The sequence below is a fragment of the Periophthalmus magnuspinnatus genome, chromosome 17 (assembly GCF_009829125.3).
Source record: "Periophthalmus magnuspinnatus isolate fPerMag1 chromosome 17, fPerMag1.2.pri, whole genome shotgun sequence".
Lineage (NCBI taxonomy): Eukaryota > Metazoa > Chordata > Actinopteri > Gobiiformes > Gobiidae > Periophthalmus > Periophthalmus magnuspinnatus.
In genome coordinates, this window is record NC_047142.1 from 22,767,775 (window position 1) to 22,783,398 (window position 15,624).

At 37.0% G+C, this 15,624-nt stretch overlaps 1 protein-coding gene across 1 annotated transcript in view; it reads right to left on the reverse strand.

Moving 5' to 3' along the window:
• Positions 1-15,624, reverse strand: part of pappa2 (pappalysin 2) — a 42,681-nt gene that overhangs the window by 5,631 nt on the left and 21,426 nt on the right. Inside the window, exons 18-26 of the mRNA XM_033983003.2 lie at positions 15,527-15,592; positions 15,310-15,406; positions 14,781-14,958; positions 13,403-13,616; positions 12,019-12,187; positions 11,814-11,946; positions 10,644-10,750; positions 6,842-6,913; positions 2,359-2,457 (exon numbers count right to left, since the gene is read on the reverse strand). Of these exons, the coding sequence (XP_033838894.2) occupies positions 2,359-2,457; positions 6,842-6,913; positions 10,644-10,750; positions 11,814-11,946; positions 12,019-12,187; positions 13,403-13,616; positions 14,781-14,958; positions 15,310-15,406; positions 15,527-15,592 (1,135 nt within the window). The remainder of the gene's footprint in view (positions 1-2,358; positions 2,458-6,841; positions 6,914-10,643; positions 10,751-11,813; positions 11,947-12,018; positions 12,188-13,402; positions 13,617-14,780; positions 14,959-15,309; positions 15,407-15,526; positions 15,593-15,624) is intronic.

Sequence of the window (15,624 nt, forward strand, 5' to 3'; positions counted from 1 at the left end):
CAGTGTGCAAATGCCTGCGAGGGTACACATGGATAATTAGTCATTTAATATTGAAAATGCGGTGTAACTTTTTAGCTAAAGAAAATTTAATAAATGCTTTTTTGATGTTTTATTGCACTAAAAACATGCGTACTTGAGTGGTCTCGTATCTCCACAAAACAGACTCTATGTGGCCTGGACGGCATTCTCCTGTGTCCTTCCTTTAGCTATAATATTCCACAGTATGTCATAAAATGTATCTATCTCTGTGGAGAATGTTTTGAAGTATGAATTTCTATAATTACGAATGTGTGCCACATCTAGAAAGTTACGCAATGTTACTTTAAAGGGCCCATATTACGCTATTTTCTGATACATGTTATGTTGTTTCCTCATCAAAAACATCCCTGGAGTTGTGTTTTGTTTCATTTTACACATGTTTATCTCACAAACCCTGCATATTTAGGCTGTGTTCTCTCAAACTGAAAACACACTATTCTACATTGTGATGTCATCATGTGGTAATACAGGAAGTGCCCCAATGTGTTTTTAAACTCGTGCACCTTCACTAGAATCATTTGGATAATTTCAGCCCTGGAATTGTCAATCTCTACTGAACTAAAAGGTAAAAGGTAGTTATTAACTTGAAAACTACCACATCACAAGGTGGAACAGAGCATTTTGAGCTTAGGAGATGTAGATTGAATCATAATAAAGGATTAATCAAACATGTGTGAATAAAACAAAACACAACTCCAGGTGCGTTTCTGATGAGGTAACAGCATTATAACATGACTTAAACCTCACAAGAGTCAATTTTGCGCAATATCGGACCTTTAAGTACAAGTGAAATAGTGTATTTGCGTCTCCGTTCTAAATAATCATGTATTTCCTTATATGCACAAAGTCTGTGTCTCTGCTACGTACCAGTATCAAGTTGAAAGCAGCAGAGCAAATGCAAAACATGAGAGAGGCGAAAGTGTGCGGCGGACGGGGTGGTGAAAATCTGCTTATTTACAATTTGAGTGGAAAGCTGGAGGGCACAAGTCTCCTGTGTTGTTTTAAGTAGAGACGAGGGCCCAGTCGTTAACAGCAGCCAGAGGAAAGGAGCAGGGATTTGTGTTTGTTTGTTTAGAGCTGGTCTCCTGTGTAGCTCCACTGCAGCCGCGCCAAACACTGACTTCTACTACTGTAAACAGGAAGGATCTGACTGCAACATCCAGGCCCTCCGCTCAGTGTGAAGTGTAAGCCAACAGACATTTAGGCCTGTTTAAGTACAGATGTGAGTGGATAAGTGGGGTCGGTAACACTTTATGGTAACTACACCTTAATTAGCCATAATAAAACATGAACAAAGACTGAATTCATAACGGACAAATTGTTTATTAAGAATGTTTCAGACCTCACAACTACTTAATAAGGTGTTAGGTTACTTTATGTGACTTTTGTAGCTAAAAACACAGTAAAAAACGTGTATAAACAAACAGTGGACATGCAGTTCGCTACAAAATACTGAAACGTGCCGCCATTAAGTTGCTAAAAATATTATAAGGTGCTAGGTTTGTCAAAAGTATCGAAAATCAGATACTAAAACTAGATACTCAGTTAAGCAGGTATCGATACTAAAAAAGTCACATTCACAGAATAGCAATGAACCTTTCCTAAACAGCTTTAGAATGTGGGTTTTTATTTTTGTTTTTCTTTGCAGAGAAAGATGATTTAAGGTCAGGGGATGTTCTGGGACAGTTATCCATTTGACTGTTTTTGAATGAATGTTAGTCTGCTTGTCTGTTATTGGCCAATGTCTGTTTCACTGATGGTGTTTTGAACTTTTTTGGTTAAAGCTTTGCTTCTGTTAAGCCCTAAAGAGGTTACTGCTGCTATGATGTTGGGATTTTTAAAAATAAATTGAACTGAACGATCTTGAGCTATATAAGAATAAGTATAGACCATATAGACTAGTATACACCCATTGGCCACTATTAAATCTACCTGGACAACTGACGGATTACACAGATAAAAGACTGTACGGTAATATATATATATATATAAAAAAATGTTATGCTGAAAATCGAATTCTATTGTATGAAGAGGGAGTGCCTTTTATTATCAACGTGGTATCAGAACTGGTATTGAGTATTGACTTTAATTCTTAGCATTGAAATTGCGTTTGAAGTTTTAGTATCGTAACAACACTACAAGTCGCTAGACCAAAGTTCAAAGTGCATTGTTCAAGCTTATGACATCTTGTGAGGAGGGTTAGGGTATTAATTAAGTAGTACTAAACCTAAATCCTTTTGCATAAACAGAGTCTTTGTTCATGCTTTATTATGGCTTAAGTGTAGTTATTCTAAAGTATTCCGGTGTGTTCTAACATACCTTTCTGCTGGACAGTGTGGACGGGCAGCAGTCTCCTCCGTCGTACTGGCAGTAAGCGCGATTGTTTATGGTGTCGCACCAGCCGTCTCCTGCAAAAGGCTGCAAAACCACAAACAGCATGGAGTTACTCACATACATGTGTACAGCAGGCAATGCAGTTGTACAGGACTGCACTGGAACATATTAATAATGTCTGTTGTAGCATTTTACATTGATGCAATGTTAAAGGTGAACTGTAACTTTTTTGAATGAGGTCTGCCACCTACTTGTCTCCATGGAGATGTTTTTGCCTCAGAATTTTTCACAGTATGACAAGCTTGACTATCTTGCTTTTGTTCAAAAACAGGTCTGTTTATTGCTAAAATAAAATAAAATAAAACACCTTAAAACATGAATTCTCACCTTTCCACAGATCTGATCTCTAACTTGCTATATTGTGGAATATTCTAAGCAAAGCAATAACATCTTCATGGAACCAAGCAATTTATCTGAACTGAACCATTTTTTCTTGGAGACTAACACTCCAAATTACCAAACAAGACAAATACACATTCAATGGAACCCTTATGTTTGGTGTTCTTGGGGGACATTACATCTTACAGCTTACATTCACTTTCTTTCTTTCTTTCCTTTCTTAACCTTTACCAACCTTAACCTAAACCTCTTAACCTATATCTTATTTACGTCATCATGAGGACCAGTTTTTCATCCCCATAAGGGAGGCAGGTCCCATTGTTGTGAGTGCGTATAGCGATTTTAGTGCCCACAAAGCGATAAACACCCGACCACCTCCATTTCATCTGGTTACTCCTAACCCTTCGCAGTTCATGCATAGAGCCAGTAGCTGTCTTCCCAAAGGGTTAAGTGGCTCTGACATTGAGTCGTATGTTTTATTGTGGGGATTTCCTCTTTGTTACCAACGCATTACAGACCTCACAGTGGGCCACAGTGGGCCACAGGAGAGCCGTTGCGCAGGTCACGGCTCACGTTGAGGTTAATTAGGATTTACATTGCTTCCCGACCGCGAATACCAGGCTTTGAACTCAGACGCATACATCCATGAAGACCGTTAAAGCAGCGAGAGTTGGCTCTGCACCTCTGTCCCTGCAGGGTGTTTAAAAGGTCAGCCGCTGTATTACTCTATATAGTGGCTTCTTTCAAAACCGCTGGCGAAGGCACACACATGCACAACACATCAGGCTAACAGAAAATCACTGCTTTCTATTATTGGGATCATTGATTTTAACTACGCACTGATACTCCGTAATGTGTTCGCCCATAAAGAATAAGTTAAAACCAGTGGTGGAAAGGGTACCTACTAAAAGTACACTTACAGGGCTAAAATCTGAAGAATTTTAATAAAAATATAAAGTACATATATAAAATACTTCTCAAAGTATTAGTTATCTTTTTATGGAAGTTCAGTAGCTTCACATTGGAATCACAATTTGAGTTGCTGCAATTATTACATGGCAAATGCTGCACTTATTTGAATAATAGAATGTTCTCTGCAAACAGCAAAATATTTGATTGAAAAGTACTGTTTTAAACTACTACTGCTACTTTAAACTACAGGTGCAACAGCCGTCTATGGACTGTTGTAGCTGTAGTTTAAAAGCCCTCTACAAACAGGTTCTGAAATGCGATTCTTGTATTAGTTTATCAGTTCAGATCTCTTGTCTTCTCTCAGATGTGAATGCGACTGGACGTGTTTACAGTGTGCGCTCTAAACAGAATCATAAACATATATTGCTAATCGCCCATCTAATCAGAATTGAAAAAGTGTTAGAAAAAACTTGGATTTTTTTTCCAAAACCATGCAGGCCTAAAATACCCGATTAATTCTACGTTTTTAAACTTCTATCCATACATCTTTTGAGCTCTGTCCAATCAGAGCAGGTGATGCAGTGCCTTTATGTGTGTTTATCAGTTTAGAAAGGAGCAGAGACAGAGGTGACATAGTTTTGTATTGGAATGATTTGGACTTATTGATAGTGTGACTGATTTAAATAAATATATATATACATGTAAATATATTATTCTATAGATATAAATAAAGAATTATAGTGAAATACAGGTTACTAAAAATGTATTACCTTAAAAATACACTATCCTGAATATTTGTAATTACATTCCACCTCTGCTTAAAACTACACATCACAAATATATACTCTTTATCAGTTTCATTTTGGCTTCTCTTGGAATTCAGCCCTTCAGTTGTGATAAGTGTGATTCATTCACTCACTTAGTTTAAATTATACTTAGTAGTGATCGACAGTGGTGGAACACAACTTAGTAAAAGTAGTGAAGTACTGTACTTACATACTTCAGTTGAGTTTAGTTCAGTTTGAGAGCAAGTATCTGTACTTTCTACTCCACTACATTTTTTGAACTGGACTGAAATGTTTAGTTTTTTGTTTTTATATTGTTTGAACCCTGCTGAAAAGGCTGAGGGGGTTATTTTTAAAATCTTTGTAGTTCGAGCAAACAAAAATATACAAATAAACAAAAAAAAAAAAAAAAAAAAATCAATTCCATTGTTTCTGTTGAACAAAATTCAGCACAAATCTTTACCAAAAACAGTTCATTTGAAGCTTTATTCCATCTCAACATCTTCACAAAATACTTACTTACTTTTTACTCTTTAAGGCCATTTTTAAACAGACACTTTAATACTTTCACTTATGTAGAGGTAAAAGTATCACATGAAAAAATCTACTTCTATCTACTACTATCTATCTACTTGAGTATCTAATTGAGTTTTGTTTTTTTGTTTTTTTTTGCGGCGTGTACTTATACTTAAGTAACAAAATTGAGTACTTCTTCCACCACTGGCTCTCAATGACATTTCTCAACAACAAGATTAATAATTATACATTTTTATAAGTACATTTTGACACGGATTTCAATTTGAGAATGGTATATTCTTAGCTACAGTGGGACTTTTTTTATTATTGCAAATATAACTAAAGCCTTATGGTGTATTTTATATAACTCTACAGAAAAAAAATGATTTATGTGAAATATAAATGTCAGACCATAATTAAAATGCCCATAGAACATGATCAGTAGCTTCCCCTTATAAACGAATGCCTCTGGATCATACAGTATATTGCCTTACCAATGAGCGTAACCTTAACATTACGGAAATTGGTGAAAAGATGTTGTAATAAAACAGAATCAGTAGCTGGTTCTCTGACGCTTCAGCTGCCATTTCAGTGATTTATCAAAAGATTGGACGCAAACCTCACACCCAAGGGAGTGTGTAAGGGGAAAGCGCAGGCATGGCATCTGGAGCAGATCTGGCCCAGTGCGGAGGCAGCACATGTGGTCGGCTGAGATAATTTACAGCGCCGTGTCGGGCCGCTGGGTCGGGAGCAACTGTATCACCTAGCAACATTCACGGGAAGGTGGAGAGGGAAAATGCAGAGCTGGCACAGAGCGTCAGAGCTTTAACACTCAAAGACATCAACAGTTTATGTGTTCCATTGGTAAGTCCAGCCCCGTCCAAACTCAACAAGGAAATGCCAAATGAAATAGATCTGGATTCATGGAGGTTTGTGTTTTTAGATTAGGCAATTATGCGTTTTAATCTATGAGAGATTAGTGATTATTGTTCGAAGAAAGCCAAAATACACTTTCTTGCTCCATTTCAGTCTAAATAATCAATTAGTAATACAGCAATTAGTTTATTTGACACTATAATCTGTTGTTTGTACATATGACATTGAAACCCAAAGGAAATCAGGAATTGAAATAGCTTCGAATATCGTTGTGTACAAGTGGAATGGGTTTAAGATTTTTCAATATAAAAACAAGTGTTTTAATAAGGAAAATGGGGAATAGTATAAGTCGAAGTATGTGAATGTTTAGAAGGTTAGGGTCTGATTGACAAAATTTTGACTTCTAATAAGGACTACACAAAACAAATGTATGTATTTTTGCTGTGAACAATTGTGTAAGTATTTATAGAGAGAGCTATAAATGAGCGGATATGCCTTTGCCAATTCGGAAAGTTATATTATTATTTTATTTATTTTTTATTTTTTTCAAATAACCAATTTTTTATTTTTATTTTTTTCAAATAACTGACCTTTTTTTTTTCAAAGTAATGATAATACTTGACCCTCTATAATTCTATATCAAATGATTTTATAACCCCAATGAACCGATCCACAACAAATCAAATTCAAGGACAAATCGTTCACGTCTGAGCCTCATATTTCTACATTTCTGACAGGTGCCATAGTATCAACAAAATGGACGGTCCACAGTTCACCTTCACCTGACACAACGTGCTGAGTGATGGTGCATATTTCAATGTGATATGAACTGTGAAAAGATAAATAAACCCTCATCTGTCAGACAGCACTTTTTAGATTTGTTGGCTGGCTATAATTCGTCAGAACTAATAGAAATTCCTGAAATTGTTGTTAAAGAAATATATTTATACATTTATTTGGCCTTCAGAGCTCACACTTACCTCACATGACTGGATACAGTGGATGTGCTGAGGGTCAGGGAACCACTTCATCATCCCTGTGCACACGATGCTCTGAAAAGAAAAAAAAAAGTTTAAAAAATATTGTTGTTTTTTTTTTTGTCTTATAGATATGTATAAAAATTATTTCAATAATAACAATAACAAATAAGTATAAACATATAAACTGTTTAGCTGAAAAAAAAAACATCACAATTTAACGATTATTCACAATTATTGACATAGAAACAAAAAAGAGATAAATTCTTCATTTTTGATAACATGTATCAAGTCGGTGACCAGCTTTTTGGAACAGAGCAAACTGATACTACTTATTTTTTGTTTCTAATTCTTTATATTGTAACCTGAATAAAAAGCAATTAAACAAAAAAATAACTCTGACATCCCTAAAAGATCCCACATTGTAATTTCTACTTAAAAACATGATGCCAGTGTTTCTAACTGGAGCCCTGAGCAGCCAAAAAACAAACAAACAAACAAACAAACAAACAAACAAACAAAAAAGCTCACATTAGAGGGGAAAAAACACTTTAGCCCAAACGATGAGCCTTTTTTTCTCATTTGCCACTCAGGGCTTCTGCAGTTTCTCACAATATCATTTTTACATAGCATTTTTCCACCTTCAAGACTCTCAAAGTGCTTAACATCAAGGAACCTCTCACCTATTCACCCATTCATACACCAGGACACAATGATAGTGTTCATTTGTGGGAGCTGAAATCGCACTGCCAATCTGTGGGTCAGTTGGACAAACGCTATAAAGTTATTTGAAGATATGACAAATCTGAAAAATCCTGCACGCCACCATACAGAACTAATGAGGTCATGCGTGGGCGTCTCTTTGCCCACATTTGATCAGTGGCTTGACGGTGGTCGGTAAATGTTTGACTAATAAAAATGGGCAGAGAAAGCCGATCCTCCCCAGTGGTTTCCTGTGCAACGTGACCCAATGATTGAGACCTGATAGTGAAATATTTGTGATAACATGATGCCTTGTTCACAGAACAAATGCAAGCACACATCCATCTTTAACCCAGATCTGTTTCACTTTGATCTCAAGTGAAATAGATCTGGATTAATGAAGGTTTGGGATTTTAGATTGGGCATTATGTGTTTTAATCCATGGACGATTTGTGGTTATTGTTTTTAGGACTTCTTAGCACTTTCCCCTTAGGTCTCAATCTAAATTATGAGTTAGTAATATTTGTTTATTTTACATAATAATCCATTTTGGTTATTTGACTTTTAACACAAACACCAAGAATTCTGGTTTAATTTTCATTAATTTTGTTTTCAAAGGGATTGCAAGGGATTTTTTTTTTCTAAGGTTATAGGTGCACTGTGAAACTTTTACATTAGAGCACATGTGTCAAACTCAAGGCCCAGGGGCGAAATCTGGCCCGCCATGTCATTTTATGTGGCCGTGACAAGGTAAATAAAAATGTATGACTGTCTTAAAATGTCAGTTTATCAGTAGATAGGCAGTTATAGTTTTTTTTTTACATCTATGCAAATTGGCCCTGGCATTCCTGCTGTGAGTGTACTCCCCACAGATCAAGCGTTACAAGACGTTACAAGAGAAGTTACAGGTCTGATTTCCTCCATAGAAATTGATTTAAAGCTGTACTGTGGAACATTCTAAACAAAGCAATAGCATCTCACTAGTGTATGGCAAACACAAGCACACATCCATCCAACTATTTGACCTGGACAGAATCAGCTGCACTGCACTGACCACCAAAGAGTATGTTTTAAGTGAGTCATGTTTGCGACACCAAGGGATTTCTTATGATATTGGGTAAGCGGACCCACCTTAGGCGCAACTTAAGAAATAAAAAAAACACAGTTCCTTAGAAAATCTGGTCTTGATAAGTTAATTTCTGTTAGCCCTTGTGTCAGATATGAGCATTTTTTTCAGAGGTTTGACGTCAACAAAGCACTCACTATCTGCTGCACTTTGAGTAACAGTAACCCAGACGCTCTGATAAAGAACCACACGGGCGATAAGAGCCACGCAGAGTTCATCAGGTGTGTGAACCCCCATGATTACCACAAAAACAACATAAAAGCTTTTTCTGGGAAACCTGGAAAAATATGTTTAAACAAAATCTGATACAAAACACATATAGTTCTATAGCTGCTTAGCTGAACCTTCAGGATGTGCTTTACTCATTCAGCACCATTTCCTACACTAAAACAAACACATTTTAAAACATCATTTATAGGTAACTATTTGATGTAGGGTCCGTTACATGCTGGTGTCTATGGAGATGTTATTGGTTTGCCTGGATGGTTCCACAGTCTCTATGGAAAGCAGAAGGTGGTGTTATAGGACAGATCTGTGGATCTATGAAGAGGCAACCATTCTCAGAGTTAGAATGAAGGTATTTTCAGCAATAAAACACGGCATACATATTACTAATCTAACACTATTACCATTTTAGCATTGGAACATCATTTAACTAATTCCCCTGCTACTTCCACCACTGCATCTGTTAAAATTTGTTGAAATATATACCCCATCTGTGCTCATATACTAGCCTGGTTTATAAAAATGTCAAACAGACCATTTGCGATATCCCATATAGATAAAAGCATTAATTCACGGGGCAGTGTAATTAGGTAGAAAGATTGATCATTGTAGAGTTATATCTGGGTAAGGTGCCAATTTAAAGCAGATTTGTAATTTGTTTTCGCCTCCAAATGGTCGGGTCCACATCAGTCATATTTGAGCCAGGAGGGTGGGGGCGAGTACTTAGCGCAGTAGCCTCAGCAGCACCGAAGTTTATCCCTCCAGATGTTTGCATGCATTATTCATCCTAATAGGTGTTTTTGTGTAAGAGTCCGAGCCCTGTTTATCATGGATCGGCCTGCAGAAAGAGCCGGTTGCACGGCAGCAAGAAAAACAACAACTGATTTCTGAACCTACTGCCACTTAGTGATTATTGAAGAGAGGAGTTTTTCCCATATCACGTTTCTTTTTGCCTAGAAACGTCAACCTGCTGGTGTACAAGTGTGTTAAGTTGATGTCCCAGATGGAAAGTAACTAGAGTAGAAAATTGGATCTTTTTTGAATTAAACAAATGATCTTTTTTGTTTGAAATCAAGAAGCTCTTTCTCTGTGACCCCAGACGGGAGCCTATCATAGTTATTGTTAGTGACAGGAGAGACGTGAGTGAAAACTTAAGCAGAGAGATCGTGCAAACTGGTATCTAAATCGAAAAGTAGTATCAAATATGTCAAATCAATCATATTTTTGTACTGTGACAATCAGGAGTGTAGCACCAAATTCTGGGACCTGGGTACAAACCATCTTGTTTGGTTCGCACTAATGAAAAATAAAAATTACAAATAATTTGTCTGACGCCCCTGGTGACAACACTACACTAATACCTTTCATATAAATATGTAAATCAACAACAACAATAACAATAACAATAACAATAACAATAACAATAACAATAATAATAATAATAATAATAGTCATAATAATAAACTGTATTTTTTACTTTTTTTAATCTCTTGAGAGAGACACAATGGTAGTAGTAGAAGTCATATACAGTACTGTACATCGTAGTAACTGCAGAGGTTCTAATAGCAAATGAGGTAGTATTAATAGGTAGTAGAAGTAGCAGCAGTAGTACTTCATGCAAAACCAAACTTTTCACAAACTATTCTCTTATATGTCAGAGTTTCATTTCGCACAAAAAATGTGTGCTGCTCTGCAAAACTATAGAGAAGCCACAGACATAACCTGACCTCATTTAAACTTCACATATCCTACCTGAAGTTGGGTTGGCATCACCCAGTGCTGCAGTGAGTCTGCTGTTGTGCCATTGGGCAACACCACAGGGTCACACAGATCCGTGCAAGCAGCGAGGCAAACAGCACCTGCACCGAAAAGAGAAAACAAACCGCAATAATTTATTCATGCATAAACTTCTAGCTACAGCCCACATACCGCCTCATTGACTGTCATCAAGCGCTCGCACTCCTGGCAGACTTTGATTTGAGCCACTTCCTACTGTTTTGCTATTCGTTACATCAAACTCGCTAAGGCATTCCTCCCGGGTGCTCAAAAACAAATATTTCCACCACAATATGTCAGTTCAGTTTTATTTGAGGGAAAAATCATATGTTTGTCTCATTTGCTTTTCAATGATGTAATTTGAGTTTCAGAGCTCACATGCCAAGTTACTATAGTATTAAATATGAAACAAACATTTGGTAAGGGCTAAAACATCCAGGCAATTCTTTTGATGCTGCTAAAAGCCTCCAGGTTCAGTTATGTGTTTTGTCTTCCAAAATCTGTCTTGTAATTCCAGGTATGACCCTAAATGTCAACTTCTTTCAAGTAGTACACTGCAAAAAGTCAAATCTCAAATAAGATAATAAAGTTAATATGTGCTTGAATCAAGTAGTGGTTATCTTGATTTCTGTTTGCCAATAGAACAAGTGTATTTTTTCTTATTCCAATTGCAGTAGCATTTTTCTCTTCTTATTTCAAGTAAAAAAAATGCTTATAACTGACAATTGCCCTTAATGAGAAGCTTTTACTAATAGGGCTGAAGGATTATGAAAAATATATAAAATAGCATTTCTATTTTAAAGCCCCACTGCATAACTTTATAATCAAAAAAGTTTTATTACACTAAAAATCTGCTTGTTGCCAAGTATGGCTGAAACGTTCTATTTCTTGAAATCATTCAAGTAACATGCTGCCGACAAAAAGTTACATGGTGTTTCTTTACACTTGTCGAGGAACATTAACAGGAAGAAAGGAACTGTTAAGCTAATATAAGATCAAAAACAGCAGGGTTAGCAGGTTTCATTGTAGGACTGGATATTTTGTTGTTTGGAGGGAACATTACGTTACTAACATAATTGCAGTCTAAGTGATTTGCTGATTGCGACTATTTAAATTGCAAATTTGATTAAGCTTGCTGCTACTTACCAACAGCCGTGCCCTGGTCACAGATGTACTCCACAGAGTTGATCTCAGCTGGAGGTGGACACGATCCCTGGAGCTGGGAGCACATTGTGAACTCTGATGTCCATTTACCATCCTTGGAGCAATGAATTACACTCTGTTGATTAGAAACATAATTAATTATAATCTTTGGTTTAATCTTTTTTTTCTAATGCTACTTCCACCGTACAGTTTCCTTTGGGTCGGGGCATTGCAGAGTGCAGTAGCTGTCATAGTAGAGGCCGTTGGTGCAGCTGTACATGCCCTGGTACACATCAGGTAAGTCTGGGCAGGACACAGGCTCACATTCGGCCTCCTCCCACTGCCCCTCCTCTAGACACTCCAACTTAAAGTACTTCCTGGACGCACAAAGTACATTATGAAAATATCCGTATTGAATAAATGTAGTATCAATTTGTTTATTGTAATATCTTCTTTCCTTGCCAATACCTGTTGCTATTTCTGTTTTGATTGACTATTCCCATGTGATTATTTTTATTCCATCTCAATAAATAAATAAGCGTAACAGTATGCATTATAGCATGACTTAATGTGGAAGGCTTAAGTAAAAAGGCCTGTTTAAAGCTACCTAATTGCTGCTGTTTGATTTCACATGTTGAATTGATAAAGCATCAGTGGTTATTAAAATGTTTACACATATAGTTGAGAAAGTGTAACCCATAAAGATACACAGCTGCAAATGAACACAAACATAAAATGGTGCACCACATTGGCAGCAAATGTAGTGAAACTATAAAATATGAAGTGCACTACAGTAGAGTTTTAATAGTCTCCCTACATGTGATAGTAAAAATGTGTATATGTGATATTTGATACAATGCTTTGTGAACCATTTAGACTGCGCCCAGGGGCTGTGTCTCCACTAACAGGGACCTCATCTCATTAACAAGTTTCTTCAGTAATGAGCAGCTCATAAAGAAGACATATTTTATATTTTTTTTGTGGGTACTTAGCATTAAACTATAACATACGTACATAATATTTTACATTTTTGAACCCTACATGCATGACCCAGAGTCTGAACTTTTTTTTGAATAATCGTAAGAGCAGTGAAAGCAGCAATAATCAGGTAACGTGCTGCCAACAAAAAGTTACATGGTGTTTCTTTACACTCGTCCAGGAGCATTAACGGGAGAAAGCACCCGAGCCTTGAATACATGGTTAAAAGCTGATTTGACATTAATGAATAAAATAGGCCAGATTATGATTGCAATGTCATGGTTTCACCCAAAAAGTTTTGTTTTCACATATCACGTTGTAAAAGGCATGTTCCATTTTAACATCTGAATCAAAGGCGCAGATTTCATTGAGTGGCACATAATGGTGCACTTGTAAAACAAAGGGAAAGAGGGAACGTCCTTGACTGAGAAGGGAGGCGTGCACAGTAAAACTCTGCACACACTTTGAAGTTGGCTCTACAAAAACACTGTGTTACTTCAGTGTCTGCTAATGTGCCCTGACAAACACATTAAGTCTTCCAGGTGAAAAATGCAGACACACATTATACGTAGAAGATGGCTGAAAGATGGTTGGATAAATGTTGTAGCATATACCTTGGTCTTTTCTTCTTCAAACTACCCATCACATAGTATCCTGGGCTGCACTTGTACCGACAGACAGAGCCGATGTCGTGCCCTGAAGCAAGGCACTCTCCTGTCAGCAGATGTGCATTAGGAATACTGGGAACCTCTGGGCACTCTATCTTACAATAGGCCTCAGGAAAGGACCACAGGCCATCCTCCAGACACACCAGCCTGTCACTGTCACCTGCAGCCAAACAACAGACCATTATTTCACATTTTTATGGTGTACGCAGTGTAAACAGAAGGTGGTTTTATTCAAAATCTCTGCGTTGTGTACAGAACTGTTTTGTTAAAGGATGTGAATTGTGAATGAAAACATAGCAATTGCTTAATCTACAAAATCATAAAGTAGTAGGTTAAATCATACTGACATGACGGCAGAACAGTGTGTGCATTGGACACTAAAATATGTGGATTTTTCCCTCACTGCTTTGATTCATTTCTGCCCCTGGGGTCATTCAGCTTTAGTTTTATAGTTTTGCAGTAAAGTTATAAGCAAATGGCTTCAGTGTTGCCCAAAGCTAATATTTTCTGAGCCTGCGTGGCCCCACATGAAGTATGTGTGAGTGTCAGGCTTTATAGACAATCATAACATACTTTTACTAGGTCTATAAAATATAATTAATCTTAATCAGGGCATTGCGACATTATAAGCTGTTAAAGCATTGAGTGAATCTGGGGATGATCACATGCCCTTTCAGCACTTATCTGCTGGACTGTGAGAGAGCCAAGAGTTAAGGGAAAATGTATTTCATCAAATATAAGCTGTTCAGACAATGTAAAGTCAAAATGTATCACATTATACAGACAGAATTTATACATTTTTGAAAGATTTGAAGTCACAAACTCGCTGTATTTTTTGTTCTACTGGACAAAATTACACTGACTTTTACTCTCACATTCAATATGAAATGTATCTTGAATGGGTAAATGTCTTCACAATATCACCTATAAAGAGAAATCTGAAACCCATGGATATAAGTGAGACAAATCGAAGAAATATTCACAAATCCTGCAAACTCATCTCACAGAAATAATACTGGTGATTAGGACTGCAACGATTTGATGCAAAAACGGTCCATCTTTATCTGGACTATGCAGACTCACTAACATACCCTCCAAAACACATTTTATAACAAAGACAGCTGCTTTATTAAATCAAAACAGTAAAAAAGGATAAACAATTTGTTATTCATTTATTCATTTTCTCTTTTTCAAAGCTTTCAGTCTGCATATATTTACTTTCATCTGGTTACAATTCTATCTTAAAAATTCATATATAATCATTTAACTACCTGATTGATCAAAACAATAATTGGACAACTAAAATCACTGTGATGTGCTTTACCCTGTAGTATGGCTGGAGAACCACATGTGAAGGAGCACTGTTTGCCAAAGGTAGTTCCCCAGGGGCAGCTGAAAATGGCATGATAGACGTGGGACTGGTCAGGAAGGCCACAGTCCACGGGCCGACACCGAACCATACGGTCCCAGGAACCATGGAAACACTCCAGCTTTGCCTCCCTCTGCAAAGATATAGCATGTTAACAATTACTCTGAGAAGGTTAGAAATAGCTTTGGGTTCTACATCTGCTACTTTGTGTTCTTTGATTAAGTATTAGAAATTTGTAATGGGAGTTTACAATATGATGGAATAATTATATATATTTTTTTACATCTGGATACATGTCCGGAAACTCCTCTGTGCAGCTGATAATTATCTTTCCGTACTTTTCCACATGCATGCCAAAAATGCACTTTAAATTATTATTATGTACAGCATTCCATAAAATCTTAACATATTTCTAAAAAAAAAACAAAAAAAACCTCCATGTTCAAGTCATGTTTACGCCAGATAAGATAAGAAAATTTAGAACCTGATAGGAAAGCTCTCCTTTGCCACTGAGAAACTTGATGCTGTAGCCTCGATGACAGCGCACAGAACAGCGGGATGCCTCTCCTCCCCCTGTACACCTACGCACACACATGCACACACACACACACACACACACACACACACACACAAATAAATACACATATTTTAAGATCACACACTGGTTTGTATGGTGCACCTTTGGGGGATGTGGGTCCTACCTGACAAAGCCATGGTCTATCTGCGGTGGGCTGCAGCTGTCCAACTGACAAGGTTGCCTCAAACAGCTGTGAGGAGAAAAAGTAATGAATCACAAAAA